At 47.5% G+C, this 17982-nt stretch overlaps 5 protein-coding genes across 5 annotated transcripts; 3 read left to right on the forward strand and 2 right to left on the reverse strand.

Moving 5' to 3' along the window:
• Positions 1–231: 231 nt before the first annotated feature.
• On the reverse strand, positions 232–3046 carry RhiXN_09733 (uncharacterized protein; the record flags this gene model as incomplete). Its single annotated transcript, XM_043329549.1, has 5 exons — positions 232–684; positions 734–943; positions 999–1336; positions 1398–2756; positions 2812–3046. 5 exons carry the CDS (start codon positions 3044–3046, stop codon positions 232–234), a joined length of 2595 nt encoding a protein of 864 aa, XP_043182383.1.
• A 2112-nt stretch (positions 3047–5158) lies between these two features.
• On the forward strand, positions 5159–6970 carry RhiXN_09734 (Zinc-binding dehydrogenase; the record flags this gene model as incomplete). The annotated part of the gene is made up of 11 exons (XM_043329550.1): positions 5159–5316; positions 5440–5525; positions 5579–5689; positions 5877–5904; positions 5963–5994; positions 6050–6105; positions 6181–6247; positions 6308–6429; positions 6482–6660; positions 6718–6910; positions 6962–6970. 11 exons carry the CDS (start codon positions 5159–5161, stop codon positions 6968–6970), a joined length of 1041 nt encoding a protein of 346 aa, XP_043182384.1.
• Positions 6971–11548: 4578 nt separating this feature from the next.
• Positions 11549–13280, forward strand: RhiXN_09735 (Zinc-binding dehydrogenase; the record flags this gene model as incomplete). The annotated part of the gene is made up of 9 exons (XM_043329551.1): positions 11549–11709; positions 11811–11896; positions 11953–12022; positions 12399–12447; positions 12504–12570; positions 12625–12746; positions 12803–12981; positions 13029–13221; positions 13272–13280. The coding sequence occupies 9 exons, from the start codon at positions 11549–11551 to the stop codon at positions 13278–13280; spliced, it is 936 nt and encodes a 311-aa protein (XP_043182385.1).
• Positions 13281–13574: 294 nt separating this feature from the next.
• On the forward strand, positions 13575–15238 carry RhiXN_09736 (uncharacterized protein; the record flags this gene model as incomplete). Its single annotated transcript, XM_043329552.1, has 3 exons — positions 13575–14076; positions 14126–14294; positions 14344–15238. The coding sequence occupies 3 exons, from the start codon at positions 13575–13577 to the stop codon at positions 15236–15238; spliced, it is 1566 nt and encodes a 521-aa protein (XP_043182386.1).
• Positions 15239–15386: 148 nt separating this feature from the next.
• On the reverse strand, positions 15387–17745 carry RhiXN_09737 (TBC1 domain family member 14; the record flags this gene model as incomplete). Its single annotated transcript, XM_043329553.1, has 10 exons — positions 15387–15742; positions 15798–15851; positions 15903–15940; positions 16000–16016; positions 16075–16209; positions 16269–16477; positions 16554–16769; positions 16882–16970; positions 17121–17505; positions 17556–17745. 10 exons carry the CDS (start codon positions 17743–17745, stop codon positions 15387–15389), a joined length of 1689 nt encoding a protein of 562 aa, XP_043182387.1.
• Positions 17746–17982: the final 237 nt, after the last annotated feature.

Raw genomic sequence — 17982 nt, forward strand, 5'->3', positions numbered from 1 at the left:
TATGATAACTTATTATTGTACAAAGTTACGTATACATTTATGATAGCCCACGTTCTTCCCATTCCAACTCATAAACAACGCGACTTGGAGAGAGCAAGCAAGAGAAACAAAGCGCGAACAAAGACAGCGCAAGAGAATCAAACAAGTACAGCGGAATACAAAAAGTAAAGAGCGACCCGGGCATATGTTGTAATAAAAAAAGATTAAGGAAAGTCGGTCCATTGAATCTATTTAGTTACGGAATTGGGTATCCAAAATTTCTCGCAAGTCAGGGCGAGCGTTCGAGTAAGATACAGCTTTCCGAGGCCCAAAAGAATCGGGATGTTCGGTAAAATCCAGGGCATGACGGCTGGTACGAGTAGGAGAAGGACTGTACGCATGTGCATAACTCTCCTTAGGGGAGGTAGGCCTCGACCGTGACTTGGAAGACGACGGACGAACAATTTTGGCTATAGTCCCCAGGGCCTTCCCCGTGGGACCGGTGCCAACATGAATAGGTATAGGTATAGGTTTATCGCTTGAAGCCTGGCTCCTCGGGGTAGTAGGGAGTACCGGCGGCTCCATCTTCGAAGACTGAATCTTCGGAATCATGCTCTTCCTCATTACATGCAATAACTTGACCTTTTTTCCTTGCTCAGGAATTAAAAGTTCAGGCGCGCACGTAAATGAGAGTGGCGTTAAAGTCTGCGATCCGAAATCAGCGGCCAGTTGATTTTCTTGTGCAAAGATTTACCTTTTCTCTCGGTATGACGGCTCCAGACGGGCCTCGTCGATCTTCGACAAGATATTCCAGTTTCCATTCAAATCGGCCTCGGTCTTCGCTTCCCTTGACGGTGTATACACCATTGGATTTGACGCTCAAAGATGCTTCTCGAGAAAGGTAGTCCCGGTCCTCGATACCGTTTAGGGTTAGCCGACGTAGCATGGGGTCGCTTTCGGTCATCTATTCCAACCGGTCAATGGTTGACATCGTGTGTCTGAGCCCAACTAGCACTTACCCCGTAGTGAAAACTCCACCCCTGTCGCTTCTTCATTGTAAACTCAGCTACTCCCCAATTCTCGAGAAAGTGCGGTTCGACTGGGGTTTCGACGTCTTGTCCTGTGGATGGGCTTAGAGGACCAAATCTCGAGGTAGCCGGGCTCGTAGTTGAGCCAGCGGAGGAGCACTGATCTGGGCGGGGTGGAGTAGGAGGGATCATGATAGGAGAAGGTATCGCAGATTTTCTACGCGACGGCGACGTTATGGCTACGCTATTCCGATTTTTCGACCGGATCCTCGATCGGGCAGGGGTAATTGGGCCAGGCGTGTAACGGTGTAACTCGAATTGAGGCCGAACTGCACGAAATCCCTCCTGTGTATATGATTAAAAGAATGCATTCGATCGAATATATGGCACTTGCCTGGTCGATCCATAATTCTAGAGTAATGTCCTTCAAAAACGTTGCATACCCCGGTAAATTGTCAAACTTGGGCCGAACCGAGTCTTTTGATTTGGACGAATTCAGTGTCCTAAATCCGGAGGTAGAGGGAGCATGCGGAAGAGTACTTGAAGCAGAATTAGAGCGCAACCTCGTTGATTGCACACTAAGGTCATTCAAGCTCGGCTTTAGGTTTAGTTCGGCGCTTGCAACTCTTGGGTCTGTCGAGTTAGTGGAACATGAGCGCAACCGTCCTACAATGGATGTCTCTGTGCGGGCGGCTTTTAGAAGCTCTCTGGTTCCCGAAAACGCGCGGCGATGGCCAACCACAGGAGGTACAGAAACGAATGTGTTCGGTGAAGAAACAGATCTTGGTGTACTAGGCAAATATAGATCAGAATTAAACTGCTGAACCTGAGCCAATTGTGAAAGTCGGAAGTGAGGGTGCTGGAACAAGCCCAGTCGACCATACGGGCTTGGTGATATTGGCGATTGAGTTTCGGCTGGTGGCGTTGACGGACGGGAAAAGGTGTCAGTTCCCGTGCTCGGATGTTCGGCTTCGGCAGGTGAAACAACATTTGGCGGATCACACCCGGGGTCGGTTGCGGTAAGTGTAAAGCAGGAATGCATATAATGACTTTCAGCGAAAAGACTAGATTCGTTAGCCAGGGTGTTGTTCTTCATGTTCGGTTGGCTACGCATCGGCCTCAGTTCCAAAACGGCGGGTGAGCCACCCGACACAACGGTTTGAGCATATGTAGAGCTGACTTCAAGATCAAGAGAAACTGGTCCGCCCACTTCAGTCGGAAAGTCATCGGTCTCTGGCTCCAAAAAGTCTGCATAGCAGCCGGGTGGTGCACCCGGAGAGAGTCGTGATGAAGATGCAGTGGAAACAGAACAAGAAGTTGACCCAGGAGAGAATGTGTCTGATAATGGCGATGCCAAGGATGTCGAAGTTGATGAACTATATCTCAGGGCCGCTGGACGCAACTTCTCGTCAGAGATTTCGCAATGACCGACAAGTGTTTCGTCTTCATCGTATAGAAGACGACCGAAATCCACTGGCTGTTTTGTTATGCTGGGTCTGCGAGACAGACCTCCAGTGGCTAGGGACTGCTCCCATTCGTCATCCGCTGTATGCACCATACGAATAGGGGGCGGACCAGGAGTTAGTTGCAATTGATCGCCGGTTTCGCAGCCGTGTTCGGAGAACACTTCGGCATCTGAAGGAGCTTCGTCTATCCGGTAAAGTATTTCGTCACATCCTGGAAGGTTATACCGATTTAGACCTGGTTGAAATCCATAGGCTGATTTGGGGCTCTCTGGAAAACGCGGTGCTAGCATTTACAATCATTGAGCTGGCACCGACTGAATGAGAAAAAGAGTACTCACCAGCCTTGCTGAGACCAGGCTGTGTGGGCGAGTCTTGTATTAAGAATACGGGGAATGCACCTATACTAATGGAAGTAGGCATCCCAGGCGACGACTCTGAGAGTTCCTCATCCTCGTCGAGTCCAGAGTCACCGTGGATGTCGTCTGTGGGAAATGATTCGACCCTGTGACGCAGTGGACGGCAAGGTGGTGTACGAGGGGTCGACGCCTGTATCAGCAAGTCACCCATGTTCATGAGAATAAGTTGATACAAGCAAATAAGAGTAAAAGGCCAGAAAACAATGAACGTGGGGCAGTGTTGGTGGGAGGTGTGGAGCGGTCGGGGGAAACGCGCCAGCAAATGCCGGGCAAAGGACCTGGAAGGTGCGTGTTAGGGGCTGTTAGCTAAACGCTCAAATCCTTCGCTGATCACCACGTGAGCAGGGTTTACTATTTGTTCTGTACTTAATTTGTCCTTTTTTATCAACTCCCGGCTACGTCATACTCTGCGCGATTTATTTGTTCGAAGCGGTATTCATACTATGTATGACAGCTCGCTGACAGAGCCCTTTCCAGTCGTGTCGCCCAGCGACCATGGATCGTGGATCATCCGTCACTTACAATCCAAGGCTGAAGGCATCCTGCAGCCAGAATTCAATAGGTTTCAGCTCTCTACATCTTGATTGTTATCCCAGCACTTTTGTATGCAGAAGCAATGTCGTTCTAACCTACTCCAACAGGCCAGCATTTCGATAAGGGTAGTAGAATTGCAAGTAAATTTATACACCAGGGTCATCGGCACGTCAAAAAATCGATCCAACGTCAAGTTCGTCTCGGGCACCAAGATTCAAATTCAGGTATTTTGCTGACCTTCTCCAGATGCGCAGTAGCTTGTCCGAGGGTGCCAAGTTTATATATCAAAGCCCTGGTCAAATATATGACCGATTGAGACGAACCCATGCCAAATATACCGCATTTAGCGAATTTAACGTAGCCCGCGCACTTGTGTTCCTATCAGTAACAGAAGGTAAGCTAGGATTCCCCTGGTATCAGGTCCGGCCGGAGAGAAACGTAAGCGAAGGGTATATTATTATGTAATACTACAGACTGCCAGCGACTTTATATGTTAAACACTCATTACGTATACGAATCACCTTCAATGATTATTCACAATGCTCGATAAAGTTCCGAGACACTTCCGCATGTAATAACCCAAGTACAGTGAGTGTCACATTCGGTTAGGCGCTACAGCACATGGGTACACATGAAATAACACCCGCTCCGAATGCGGAATGGGCCTCCTATATATCCCAATGGGGAGGGTATGAAACTGCCATGGATAATTAGGTGTGGTTTATATTAGGCAGATACCGTGTCGCATTATCGTCGCCATACATGGTGCGCTCATGCTATTCTGGAAACAAGTCGCAGCGGGGTTCGCTTGATATACTAGACAGTAACGAAGATATGCTTTGTACGGGGTCGGCACCTTGATTTTTTCCGAATGACAATCTGAGTATCCTGTAGTGGAGCTGCAGCTGCACGGGTCGTGCAATATTGGCCATCACAAGATTGTATCCCAACCTGTCAAAAAAAAATTTCGATCAAGTACACAGACGACCCACAGTCTGGTTCTCCGAATATGTGCACGGGTAGATGGTAACTGATAATTGAACTGGCCGTTCCTCCCAAGGAAAACACCCCATATGGGCCAACTGTCTTTCGGTCTCGGTCTTACAATAAATTTATCATCCAAGAATCTTATGCTGAGCCGTTGACTCGGTGCCAATGGCGAGCTTTCTATAGATTTACTCATTGGCCGACAATAATAGATTTTGTGGCGAAACTCTTATCTCATCAAGCTGGACCTGGTACGCCGACCACCGGGCTTCGGCCTTCGACTGAAAATACTAATCTGGCCACCCTCATTCTCGTAAACCCGCCCAATCCCGGGTCACATGTGCTACTATCAAAACTCATATTTGAGGACACCCTTGAATTAAATTAAGAGACTAGATTTATCATCTCGATGGACTCCGTAGTCTCCCATTTGGTAGTTGACCCCTGGGCGCTGACATGCCTCGTGAAGTCATGTGCTAACATAACGATCTATCCTCGAGGGACGAAGTCTTCCGGTTCTCTCCTGTTTTTGCAACGGTCAGGTCAGGAGACATTCCATCAGACAAATGCGAGACGTTGCGGGGAGCGACGTGCTTCGAGACGGATATAGTCACCCACTCTACGGTCTCGCGACGCGCATCGGAGCGGCGTGGACCCATATATAAGTTGGGATCCGTGAGACACTGAAGGACAGCTCTCAACGAGCTACATTTCTATCTCTCAGTTTTCGTCTTATAGTTGTCTAAACATGTCTGCCCATCCCAAGACCGACTTGTCGATCCCCAAGACTCAAAAAGTCGCCATTTTTGAGAATGCAGGTGGCCCCGTCGAGATCAAGGAGGCTCCAGTCGTCCAGCCCGACCAGCTCGAGGCTGGGCAGGTCTTAGTTAAGGTCATGTACTCTGGGTATGTCTTTCCTGGTGTCGAGGACGTTCATGATCAAGCGCCGGCGGGACATTTATATGCCGGCGGTGACTGTTTACGTTCCGGCGGCTCTTTCAGCAGTGTTTTCTAACCCCTCCTCTTCAGCGTCTGCCACACTGATCTTCACGCCCTGCTTGGCGATTGGCCGATGCCATCCAAGCTTCCCCTCGTCGGTGGACACGAGGGTGCTGGTACGTAGAGCTTTGGGCCTCATTTCAGATGGCCGCTGATGTTCGTGACCCAGGCTTTGTCGTCGCTGTTGGAAAAGGAACTTCTGCGCCTATCAAAGTCGGCCAGGCTGTTGGCATCAAGTGGCTTGCTACTAGCTGCTTGTCATGTGAAGCCTGTGCTCGAGGTAAGCAACCATATTTGGTTATCGATGATGTACGAGACAATTTCCTGACACAATGTCTTTTCTTCTATTAGGGTAAGATGCCTCTTCCGTCTGATTTCCCAGGACCGGGCTGATAGTAGCTTGTGTTCACATTCTTTTAGAAACGAGTCGGTGTGTCCCGATGCCCAGTGCTCTGGATATACTGTAGACGGATCGTTCCAACAATATGCCGTAAGGTGCGCATTTATCCATATTACCACTGATCCGGTCTATCGACTTACTTGGGATCTGTAGCTACGCGGCCCATGTTACGCCCATCCCTGAGTGTATGCGTTATCGCCGAATCATATGAATAGAAGCTGATTATAGGACGCGCTTTAGCTATCGCTCTCGATCTCGCGGCCCCCATCCTTTGCGCTGGTGTCACGGTCTTCAAGGTGATTATCGATCGATCATGGTCATGACATAGATCTGTTTTATTGCATGTGGAGCTCACATATTCTCACGCGTAGGCGATCAAGCAAGCCGGCACTCAGCCTGGTGATATCATTGTGATCTCTGGTGCAGGCGGAGGATTAGGTATGATTTATCTTTTTTTTCTTGTATTTCTAGAACTTGAGCCCCACCCGCTGGAAACAGGCCACCTTGCCATCCAGTATGCGATAAACGGCTTTGGATTGCGAGTTATTGCTTTAGATACGGGTGATGAGAAGAAGGCTCTTTGCCAAAAGCTCGGAGCCGAAGCATTCGTTGATTTCAAGGTTTGTCGCTTTATTACCATATAGTTGGCTGTCGCTTTAACACAGCACACAGTCCTCTTCAGATTTGATAGAAGAAATCAAGAAAGTGGCCGATGGGTTAGGACCTCACGCAGCCATTGTTGCAAGCGCCTCATCTGTCGGCTATGATCAAGCACTTCAATACCTTCGCCCTGGAGGAACCCTCGTCGCTGTCGGTCTTCCTCCTGGTGCCAAGATCGAGGCCGATGTCTTGTAAGTCGTTACTGTAAAGCTCATAATGCAACTAATACATATACAATTTTACTACAGCTGGACCGTCGTACGCAGCATCACCGTGAAGGGCAGCTATGTCGGAAATCGTGAAGATGCTCGCCAAGCCCTCGACATTGCCGCTCGCGGGCGCGTGAAGACAACCTATCGCGTTGAGCCTTTGGGCGCGCTTCCTGCTGTCTTCAAAGAGATGAAGGAAGGAAAGCTCGCTGGTCGTGTCGTTCTAGACTTGGTAGGCCTAATTTGTTATCGGGAATGACATCGCCACTGACCGAAACCGTAGTGGAAGTAAAAGGGTGTTAAGTTTGCTATTGTGTTTTTTTTGAAGACTTAATGTTGTGATTGAGAAATTCGAATCCACCCGTAATTACTCCTCGATCTGTAAAGGCTGAAAATATACAGACACGTATTTTTTTCCTGTAACCTCAGCCCTGTAATTCTACGACCGCACGCCTCGGTGACAAGCCCGAAGTTTGATTGCATGTCGCTACTATCCCTCATGGTGAGATCAAATACGATTGATACAGCTGGATCGGGAAGCATGGTCATGCATGTCATATGCATGCGAAATGTGACTCTTTGAAGGCGTACGTGACGTATAGTTGAAATATACGTTCCGCCGCTTGCTAAAAAGGACATTCACCTTACGCCTCGGCCTCCAAATCCCCAAGATCCTATAAAGCGTGGATCGAATAAAAGCAGTGCATAGTGGGGGCCTTTTACCCCTCACTGGTACTTGGGACCTGTACTGCTAGGTAGCATATATGGCGTTTAGCTCGAGGCATCCATCGACCGATTTGGCTGTGCCAAAATCGCAGAAGGCTGCTGTATTTGAAGAATGGGGTAAACCTGTGAAAATTTTGGAACGGCCAGTGACACAAGAGTCCGAACTTAAACCCGGGCAAATTTTAGTCAAAATCCTATATTCTGGGTGAGTACTTGCGCAAGAATCGCGCACCACTCGTTTCATACAAACCAAATTATTTATTGGTAAATCTAAAATGCAGGGTTTGTCATACAGACCTCCACACAGCGCGTGCTGAATGGCCGATTATGCCGCCCACTCCATTAGTAGGGGGGCATGAGGGAGCGGGTGGGCCAACATGCTGGGGTTGGATTCAACAAATTAATTAATAGAGTTACATAAAAAAACAGGTTTTGTCGTGGCTATCGGCGCAGGAACACAGTCGGCCGTCAAGGTTGGCCAGGCGGTCGGAGTGAAATGGATCGCTTCAAGCTGCCTCTCATGCGAGGCATGTACTCGAGGTGAGTATATACTTTCCAATGTGTTCTAGGCACACAGCTGAGGCACTAAATTATTTATACCTGAAAAGGGTGAGTTTCAATCTGGCCTATGATGTTTCACAATACTGCTAACTATTACTACGCAAACAATTCCACAAGGAATGAACCTGTCTGCGCCGACATAGTAAAAACTGGCTTGGGGGTTGATGGGACATTTCAACAATATGTAGTCAGGTAGGTGCGCGACGTTGTGTCATCGAGTACCTTTGACCTCATAACGCATGTTGGTTAGCTATGCAGCTCATGTTACACCCATCCCAGCTTGTACGCACACTCGGTTATATTCGCTTTATCGTTCCTGATTCACTAGTTCTGCAGCGGTTCCACTTCACCTGGCAGCTCCAATTTTGTGTGCAGGCGTAACAGTTTATAAGGTCTCCACAAAGGCTAAGCAGCGTTCTGGTCATCTAATATAGCATATAGGCAATCAAACAAGCCAATACATTCCCTGGTGATATTGTGGTAATCCCCGGTGCCGGTGGCGGACTAGGCAAGTGTGGCCTGAACTCAAAACTTGGGTACCTAATGATGATGAATAGGCCACCTTGCAATTCAGTATGCAATCAATGGGTTTGGGCTACGTGTAATCGCGATAGATACCGGAGACCATAAAAGAGAGCTGTGTTTAAACTTAGGGGCTGAAATATTCATTGATTTTAAGGTGAGATAACTATCTCACTGAGAGCGAGGATCGATATATTTAAAAGACCTTGAACCGAAGGAATCCAACAATCTTGTTGAAGATGTAATACGGGCCGCCGATGGGGTTGGAGTACATGCTGCTATAGTAACAAGTGGATCAGCAGAAGGCTACAATCGAGCCCTACGATACTTACGTCCCGCAGGAACCCTTGTCGCAGTTGGCGCCCCCCCAGGTGCTAAGCTTGAAGTTGATATTATGTGAGATATACTTTTACTTACCTTTTCGTTCAGGTAAAGCCAACAATCATCTGTTTTTACTTTTTTCAGAGCGTCAATACCCCGAAATATCACAATAAAGGTTAGTTACGTTGGGAATAGAGAAGATGCTCGACAAGCTTTGGATATGGTTGCCCGAGGGCGCGTTAGGACGACATGCCGTGTAGAGCCACTCGCTAAACTTCCGGAAATATTTGAAGAGATGCAAGAAGGAAAACTTGCAGGACGTGTTGTCCTTGATTTGGTAAGTAAATTGTACAAAGTAAACATGCTAGTTTTGAAGATGTTGTCATAGTGGAACTGAAAGGATGAGGGAGCTAATTCCTACTTTTTTGGTATTCCCGACTAAGCTTCAGATCAGCTGTTTGTTACAACATATGTGCACGAATGTATTTTTTGACGCTATATAAGTCAGGCCCCGGAGTTTCGAGTGGCACCCGTAGCTGAAGTTTTCAATCCTGATTTATTGAAGTTAAGTGAGGATTGAAGTTGACCGGGGTTAGTTATACAGGTCAGTAAATGGCTTCCTGCAACGACTGAAACCAAAGCCAAGCTATAGTAAACTAAACCTACCAACAAGTGAAGTCATTACCAAGTGGAGTAATGGGCTATTAGTAATGGCGTCATCCAGACTCTGGTATCGTCCATCTTGTACTGGCTTAGCTTTAGGCCTTACAGAAAGCTATCTGAGGATTTCAGGTGGTTTTGGACCACTAAGCATCCTTCAGCTTTGGACAGAACCAAGTTCCACCTCAGTTGGTTTCTAGGAAACGCGCAAACTAATGTCATTCCACCACCGCTTCATGTTTGAGTTAGATCACAAAATGGGTTTATTGATTTTATCGATTTCTGTCCTGCATGGAAGGCGGAATGGGTCCGCAAGTGTAACACTCTATTGGGGGTGAGGTAAGTGCCAACAAGCTCAAAATGTTATGAACCACAGCTTACACCACCAGCTAGGTAGTTATGCTTAACTAGAATCCTTTCATAGGAAACCATTTTATCCTTCAACGCGAGGTGTTTTTGACCAAGTTACTTATCAGAAGACAAACCAAAGGCACTGCGCGAACTCAATAATTGGATGGGACATAAGTGTTATCATGTATATACCCTGCAAAAGAAATTTAAAGCTACCGAGTAGCACCGCCAATGGGAGGGTCAAATATTGAGTACTCGATACTTGCAGCTTGTATCAAATAGCCCATATGCCTGTGTATTGCTCGAGTCGGGAAGTAAGCCAGAATATTTACCGTACTTGGCCGTCAAATAGTGACAGATAGCTCTTGACTCTTATAACTGAGTTTCATCCTCGTCCTGATTATATACGGTCAGAATTCTCAAGGATAAAGCGCAGAGTACCGAACTAACCACCAGGATTGGAACAGCTCCAAAAGATTGCTTTTGCTCGAGGAAAGCTTTTGAACTTGTGCTTGTCCGCTGATAGATCAACAGTAATAAACTCATAGCCAATACTGATCTCCTTGCAAATGGTAACAACATGTTTTGTACATGTAGACAATGTACTCTATCACGATGAAAGGTATGACTAATGTACAACACAGTAGGTTACAATAGCTTACTCCATAAAGTTTCACTGTGACTATGTTGAGAGCTCTATTTACAAGAAGGCCTGCCAGGATGAAAATAGCGTCAGGTTCAGATTGAGGGATACTCGCGTTAGGATTGCAACAAGACCGCGTGCTTATGACTCCTTCACTCAGCGCTAGTAGGCACTGACCAATGACTACATACATTATACGCTGATTAATAATTCGCTAGAAACCAACGTTCGGCCTTGATTGCAGACCTCGCCGCACTGATGATTTTGGCATCGTGACCACGAAGGAAATGATTGTTAGTCTTGTGATATACGATGTATATAAGAACTTATTGTGCAACGGTATGTTGTGTAAGTAGACAAGCCTTAAGTCACTTGTATTCGTTGAGACTAGAAAATATACATGAAATATTCAGGTACCCAATCCTTAAAAGGAAACGGGTACTGTACATGAGCATTCGGCTCTTTTAACGGGGTGGCTTGAACCCATGTAGCGATCGGTGCATGTAACAATGACAAGACAAATATAGAACTAATAAGAGAAATGTTATCGATCCGTTACAATGATAGGCGCCATGAATGTGTGTAGTTTACTTGCTTGGGAAGCCAAGGGTGCGCCAACTAACAGGTCCAAGAGATAAGCGGTTATCCAGTGGTACACGTATCGTTCACAGTGTACCTCCTATATTTACTAGTCGGTCGAGCGCTCACGAATCCATCGGCGGAATATCCTGTCACCATGCTCCATATGCTCATGCTCTACCTCACAAAAAGTAGCTGAGCTAGATGAACATCTTGACTGAGAACAGTAGCTGGTAAATTCTCAGCACGAGCTTTTTGTTATGCATACTTGAGTTATTTATCTCTCTATAACAAGTATATATGGGCTATGTATGCATGTTGATTAAGTTCTCAAGAAATCGACACATCTTGGATCAATGCCATGTTCAAGAACGGAATCTGAATTTGCGCTACTTCCCCTCTGAGGCTGGGTGCACCGGGCATAAGATATTCTATGACGTCAACTTTGCTATAGATCAGAGCTGGTAAAACAGCGCAGTTTATCACTTGGGAAGTACTCCTACCACAATGACTCGGACGCACCCAACAACTGAATTAACCGTACCACAAACACAAAAAGCTGCTATCATTGAAAAATCGGGCGATTCGGTAAAGATCGTGGAGAAATCGGTTGTACAGGCGTCTGAGCTCAAACCCGGAGAAGTGTTGGTCAAGGTGTTATACTCCGGGTTAGTTGATATTAGCGTTCGAGGATGTGCTCGCAATAGCAGTTCGTAGATCGATACGTTACTGACCCCAACACAAACACCGATTGTTAACTTTCATACAGAGTTTGTCACACAGACGTTCACATTGCAGAAGGTGCTTTGGGTGACCCTCCAATCAAACCCCTGGTTGGCGGTCATGAGGGTACAGGTACGGCCGATCTAGGTTCTAATATAGACAATAAAAATGATTGTTGATCTTCCTAGGAGTTATTGTCGCGATCGGAGAGGGAACTCAAACACCGCTAAGTATTGGACAAGCTGTTGGAATCAACTGGTCAGCAAGAACCTGTTTGTCTTGTCAGGCTTGCATACGAGGTAAGTCTTTCGATAGTTTTCTGAGCTGAAACCGGACATCTAACGGGTAGGAACAGGGTACAGCAGTTTCTTACATACTATCTTGAATGTCTTGGTTCTTACTTTGTTGTTTCTCCTCAAGCAACGAAGCAATGTGTCCGGACATTAAATGTTCTGGGTTTACCGTGGAGGGCACCTTCCAACAATATGCTGTTAGGTAAAAATAAATGCATGCACTAATTAACACAGGCTGCTTACATACTTAAAGGCATGCGACCCACATTATCCCTATCCCCGAGTGTATGCATGGATATTAATACTATTCTAATAAAATTACTAACTTTCCTGGTATATAGCACTCCCGTTACATTTGGCGGCTCCAATTCTTTGCGCAGGGACATCCGTGTATGGGGCAAGTGCTCCATCACTATCACAATATACTTTAATTTACGTCGTCACAGGCTCTTAAACAATCGGACATGGAGCCGGGGGACGTTGTAGTAATCACAGGGGCGGGAGGCGGTTTAGGTAGGCAGCGAATGTTGAAATGAACATACGGTCTTGACGCTCCTATCTTGATAGGCCACCTGGCTGTTCAATATGCAATCAACGCGTTTGGTCTACGAGTGATTGCGATCGATACTGGGGACAACAAAAAGGAGCTTTGCCTGAAGTTGGGAGCTGAAAACTTCATCGACTTTAAGGTAAGCGGGGCCTAATTTCTTGCTTAGGTATCCAGGTCAAGAACGTGCATAAACAGAAGTCTGGCAACGTAGCAGATGAAGTAAAACGAATTACCGATGGAGCAGGCGCGCATGCCGTTCTAGTAACAAGCAGCGCAACCAATGGATACGAGGGCGTGCTGGATTACCTACGCCCATGCGGAAGGCTTCTGGCGCTCGGGGCTACTATTGGGTGCAAAATTGATATAGATGTGATGTAAGTTGTATGCTCTTCATTATGGACAATATTAAAATCAGCCATAGAACTTGCATTTCTCGCTCCATCACTATCAAGGGAATGGTAATCGGTAACCGAGCTATCGCTCATCAGGCTTTGGACATCGCCGCGCGAGGGCGTGTGAATACAGTTTGTCGCATTGAGCCACTAGCTAAACTATCTGAGATATTTGAGGAATTGAAATCTGGAACGCTAGCTGGCCGCGTTGTGCTGGATTTGGTAAGCATAGAAGCCAGTGGTATTCCCGCGATTAATCGTTTTTATTGTAGTGGGCATAATTCTGTGTAACAAGTTGATTGTGATTAATTGATCTCATGAATTGATCCCGCCTTGAGCGCCATGGCTAAACGAAATTTAATTACATCAAATTACTATAAAAAGACGAAGTCACATGCACTGGCTGCTTTGAGACGCCTTGAGACTCTAACAAGCGCCGGCCAACCAAGCACCAGAATGTGTCCCTGAACAACCAACAGACAACTACGACCAACCTTTATTTTATTTGCATAGTGGCTCAGACTTACAACTCAAGTCAAGTATACCACGAATAACCTTCCTAAAGTTGGCTACCGATGTCTGCTGACGAACGAACCCACCTACTCCCTGGTCCATCCCAAGAGCGTCGTCAAAGGTCTCTAAGTGTTTCAAGTCATTGGTCCCAATCTCTCCGATGGACACTTCCTCAACCTTCCGCTCGTACTCCGCAATTCAGATTCTCCACTCGTCCCGACGAGAGCCTTCCGACGGATCTAACAATGGATTCATTGGAAGAGTATTTACCTGGCTTGCCGACGTCGATTGTTCCCAGAACTGCAGTTCAGATTATATGGCTACTACATTTGATTATCGAGGTTTCAAGTGTGGAAAGAGTTAGATACGGCAGTAGTCGACAAGAATGGATGGCTCAGAGTCGGATGAAACGGACACAGGAGAATTACGAAAGCTTGCTTCTGAACATTTGGAGGGGATTCTTGAGCGAGACACGGGACGGAGCAGATGAAGGAGATGATATTGAAGAATTGTTGTGGTATAGGGTTGGGTTGTCAAATGATGCGAACGGGGAGGTTGTTCGTGGTGAGTTGGCTCTTTGCTGTTGTGTTGCGGCCCATTCACCGAATCCTAGTTGTGGACATGCTCTCACATGAATTGGTCCCTGAAAATTTCCTCTGTGATCCTGCACTTCAGATAGCTCTTTATAGAACGTGGAAACGGGGTTTGGTCCCATGGCCCTCCGAACGAGATCCGGCGTTCGCCCGACTGGCGAGGTATTACGATCTATGTACCTCACCAAGGTATGTCTTGCCCTCAGCCGCCCAAGTATCTTACTAACACCCTAACCAGAGTTGCTCATGCAATAACAGTGACTTTTCGTCTTTTGTTTCTCGTCATCCTCGCACACCTCTTATTATACCCGCCTCAATCAGGCCTTCCGGGTACACGGGAATATCTCCTTCTCTTCTATTGTATCTTTGCATTCCTGGATAACCCACAATTTGGATCGTGGCCTTTTATTCTCATCGCAATCTCGCTCTTGTATTCGCTTCCATCCTCCCCGGCACCAGAAGGCTCCTTCCGCTCATTGATGCTATGCAGCTTTATCGGACTACTGATCAAGCTTCATATCGCCAGTCCGCCTACGCCGTTGTTGTTCTTCCAACCCAACACAGCACTACCATTTGCCGTCTATATCCGAACCATATTCTCCCAAACTGTCACCCCGACTCTGACATTTTTCGCACCAATTTTGTTGGCTCTAATGTTTTTCTTGTCACTCTCGGTCGCGGACCCACTCTCCCCTCCTTGGATAACCTTATTGATGGGCCCATCTGACCCTAGACCTCACCCAACACCATACACAACCAGAATGATGGTGTTCACGTTCTTCCTCTTCATCCTGATCGCCATACCATTCTTCATCACTTCGCTTGTGCTTCTCCCCTCTCGACACAGAACCGACAAGAAGGACGAATGGGACACGTACGGAACGCTTACGGGCGTCCGGGCCAGACGCGCGTTCGTCCGCGCGCTCGTCACGTACTCTCAACCCGAGTATTTCCCCTCCCCACTGAACTTCGCTCGTATTCTGTGGGTCACGATCCCGCGAATCGTCCTGGAACTGCTCGGAAGGCCGAGAGCGAGCGAATGGTGGGCCGAGACTGTTGCGATTTGGGTTTGGAGAGGGTGGGTTGGATGGATTGGGGTGGTGTTTGCCTTGTTGTGGTTAGCGGGACGGTAACAATTGGTTTAGTCTAATGGTTCAATTTTAATGTATATATATACCCGTCTTGCACAACAATGTCCGCACGAAAACACAAAGCCACGAAAAACAAGTAACGAAAGAGAGCGAGAGAGAGAGGGAAAAGAAAAAAAGCGTCCGCAATACACTAGACATCTGGTAGCTCACGTTGGATCAACCGACTCCAAGTACTATCCTTCCACCACTCGTCCATACCCATAATCTCAGCCCAAAGCACCTCCTCGTTCATTCCGTATTGCTCGTACCGCGCGCTCTGGTCCACTTGTAGACCACTGCGCTTGGCTACTTCCAGAGCAGCCCTGTTCTCGCCTCGAAGCACTTCCATGAGTTCTTTTCGGTCCGGGAAAAAGAGGCGGGGTTCGATGACTGCGATGATGGCTAGAGCCGCGCGGTACAGAAACGAATCGCCTTCGAGGATGATTACGTCCCAGATCCGGGCGCAGGCCTCAAAGGGGAGGTGGTGCAGGAACATCGGGAGGATCCCTAAATGGACATGTCAGCACTGTGAGACTGAAAGACGGGGGAAGGAGGTTGTTACAGTCGGGTAAATACTGCGACGGGGATATTTGGTGTTGCTTAAAGTTGAAGAATACTGGACTGGACGTTAGTCACAGGTGATACGCATCCAAGGGCACGGACATACCTTTGGGAACTCCGTCCGCCAACAGGGTATCGAATATTCTATTTCCAAATTCCAAAAAGTCAACCTTGTCACAGTACAAGCTTGGATTTCGGCTTACCGGTAGTATGCTTCAATCTAAGGAGTACTCGTGTTAGCTATTGTCATGTTAGCTCAGAGGGAAATAGTAACTCACGTCGTCCTTGGCACTCGGTCCGCCATAAAAACTCCTCATACAATGTCGTTCCAAGAGATTACGCATACAAACAAAAGCATCGTCCGAGGACATATTGATCAGAAACATCCCTGCCATACTTGACACCCCCTTAACCTACGCAACCGAAAAAAATGAATATATAACCAGGGAAATACAGAGGGAAACGAACGCACATATCCTAACCCTTCATCTGACCTTGAGACCACCCACGCACAAAGCAAATCCTTCAAGTCCGAATAGAGCGGACCCGTCTCTGGGTGGAATATATGCAATCCTGGAAGAGTAACTCGAATATCCTCCTCGATGATCGCCAGCGTTTCGACAGGGAAGGAGCCGGAGGTCAATGCCCGGTTCGCGCGAGCCAAACACCGTTTGTACGAATCTACGATCAACGATCAGCACAAGCCATCAACGCCACCCTCAGAAATGTATAAGAAAAAAGAAAGAAAGAAACCGACCCTTGCTAATAGCCAGCCCATTCCCAATCGCCTTGATCCACATCTCACCCCTAAGTCTCGTAGGGATACCCCTCCACCACATCTGCCGAATATACGGCTTGCGGATCGCCTCTTTCCAATTAGGAACGACTTCTCGTTTCCATATGTGCAGCGAATCTTCGACTGCGCGTTCCCGGGCCAACCGGCGTTGCTCCAGCTCGTGCTTTTTTTGTTGCTCTGCGCGTAGCGAGCCAAGTCGGGGCCGGGGTCAGAATTGATATGGAGATACACAGACAAGTTGAGCTCAAGACGTGAAACGGGTAGAGCTAAATATAGATTTTTTGCTTACCGGCAGCCCTTGACCTCTCCATCATCTCTTCATATTCTTTCAAGTGTTTTACATCTTCAAGTTTATTTTTCGGAGGGAGGTGAGTTGGCCTGTAATAGGAAGAGGGTCAGCACAGACGAGCAAGAATGGGAATAGCTCCGAGAGAATAGGAATAGCCCGAATCCGAATATAAAGCCCCATGTCCAATTTAAACCAACGGGAAAATGTCAAACTAAAACAGGAAAAGAAAAGAACCTGACCTAGTCTTGCTGATCACCTTTTCCAGCATGCTCGGACCAGCCGACTTGACGTATCGGTGAGCCTTGGGCGGCTTCTGAGGAGACGAACCCGATGTGGTTGGTTCGTTGGGCACGGGTGTTGTAGGAGGCGCAGAATCAGGGGTTGGCGTCTTGGGAGCAGCCGAATCAGTCTGAGACGGAGACTCGATCCCGGACTCAGGTCCAACGTCAGTATTGACAGTCAACGCAACAGAGACTGGGATAACTGTTGGTTTTGTATAGGGTTTGGGCGTCGGCGAGCTAGTCCCAACCGACTCTTCAGCATAGGCGTATTCTTTCTCGGGTGTTACCGAGACAGGGATAGATACGGTGGAAGGGCTTGGTTTGGCGGACTCTTGTCGGTCGTCTAGTGATATGTTCTTCATGTCTAGTTGGTCGATGTCTGACCATGTGAACAAGAGCGAAATGAGCGCATGCGTGGAGTGGGCATAATGGGCTCGTGCTTGCCTTGGTTTGCGTCTTCTGATACGTCCAGTCCAGAATCTATGTGATGTGACCTATGAAGGCCATCGGCTTGATGTGGCTGCTTGTCCGAGTCGGTGCTGCGACGTTCGTGTTCGCTCACAGGAGAGTGGGGACTGGACATGTCTTTCAAGCCAGCAGTGTTATATTCGTGCAGAAGGAGAGGTTTAATTCCGAATAGCCTGCCAGGAAGTGGTCGAGTTCAAGTTCAAGTTTAAAGGAGTCAATTTCAATCACGATGGTGGTCGCGAAGCAATTGACGTCGCGGTGGCCGAGAGCTCGGCCCTGTCATGGTGCTTGTGGCTGTGTGGCGCGGAGTGCCTGGGAACCAGGGCAATTAACCAAATAAGGGCCTGGTATA

Source organism: Rhizoctonia solani, chromosome 8 (genome assembly GCF_016906535.1).
Source record: "Rhizoctonia solani chromosome 8, complete sequence".
NCBI lineage: Eukaryota > Fungi > Basidiomycota > Agaricomycetes > Cantharellales > Ceratobasidiaceae > Rhizoctonia > Rhizoctonia solani.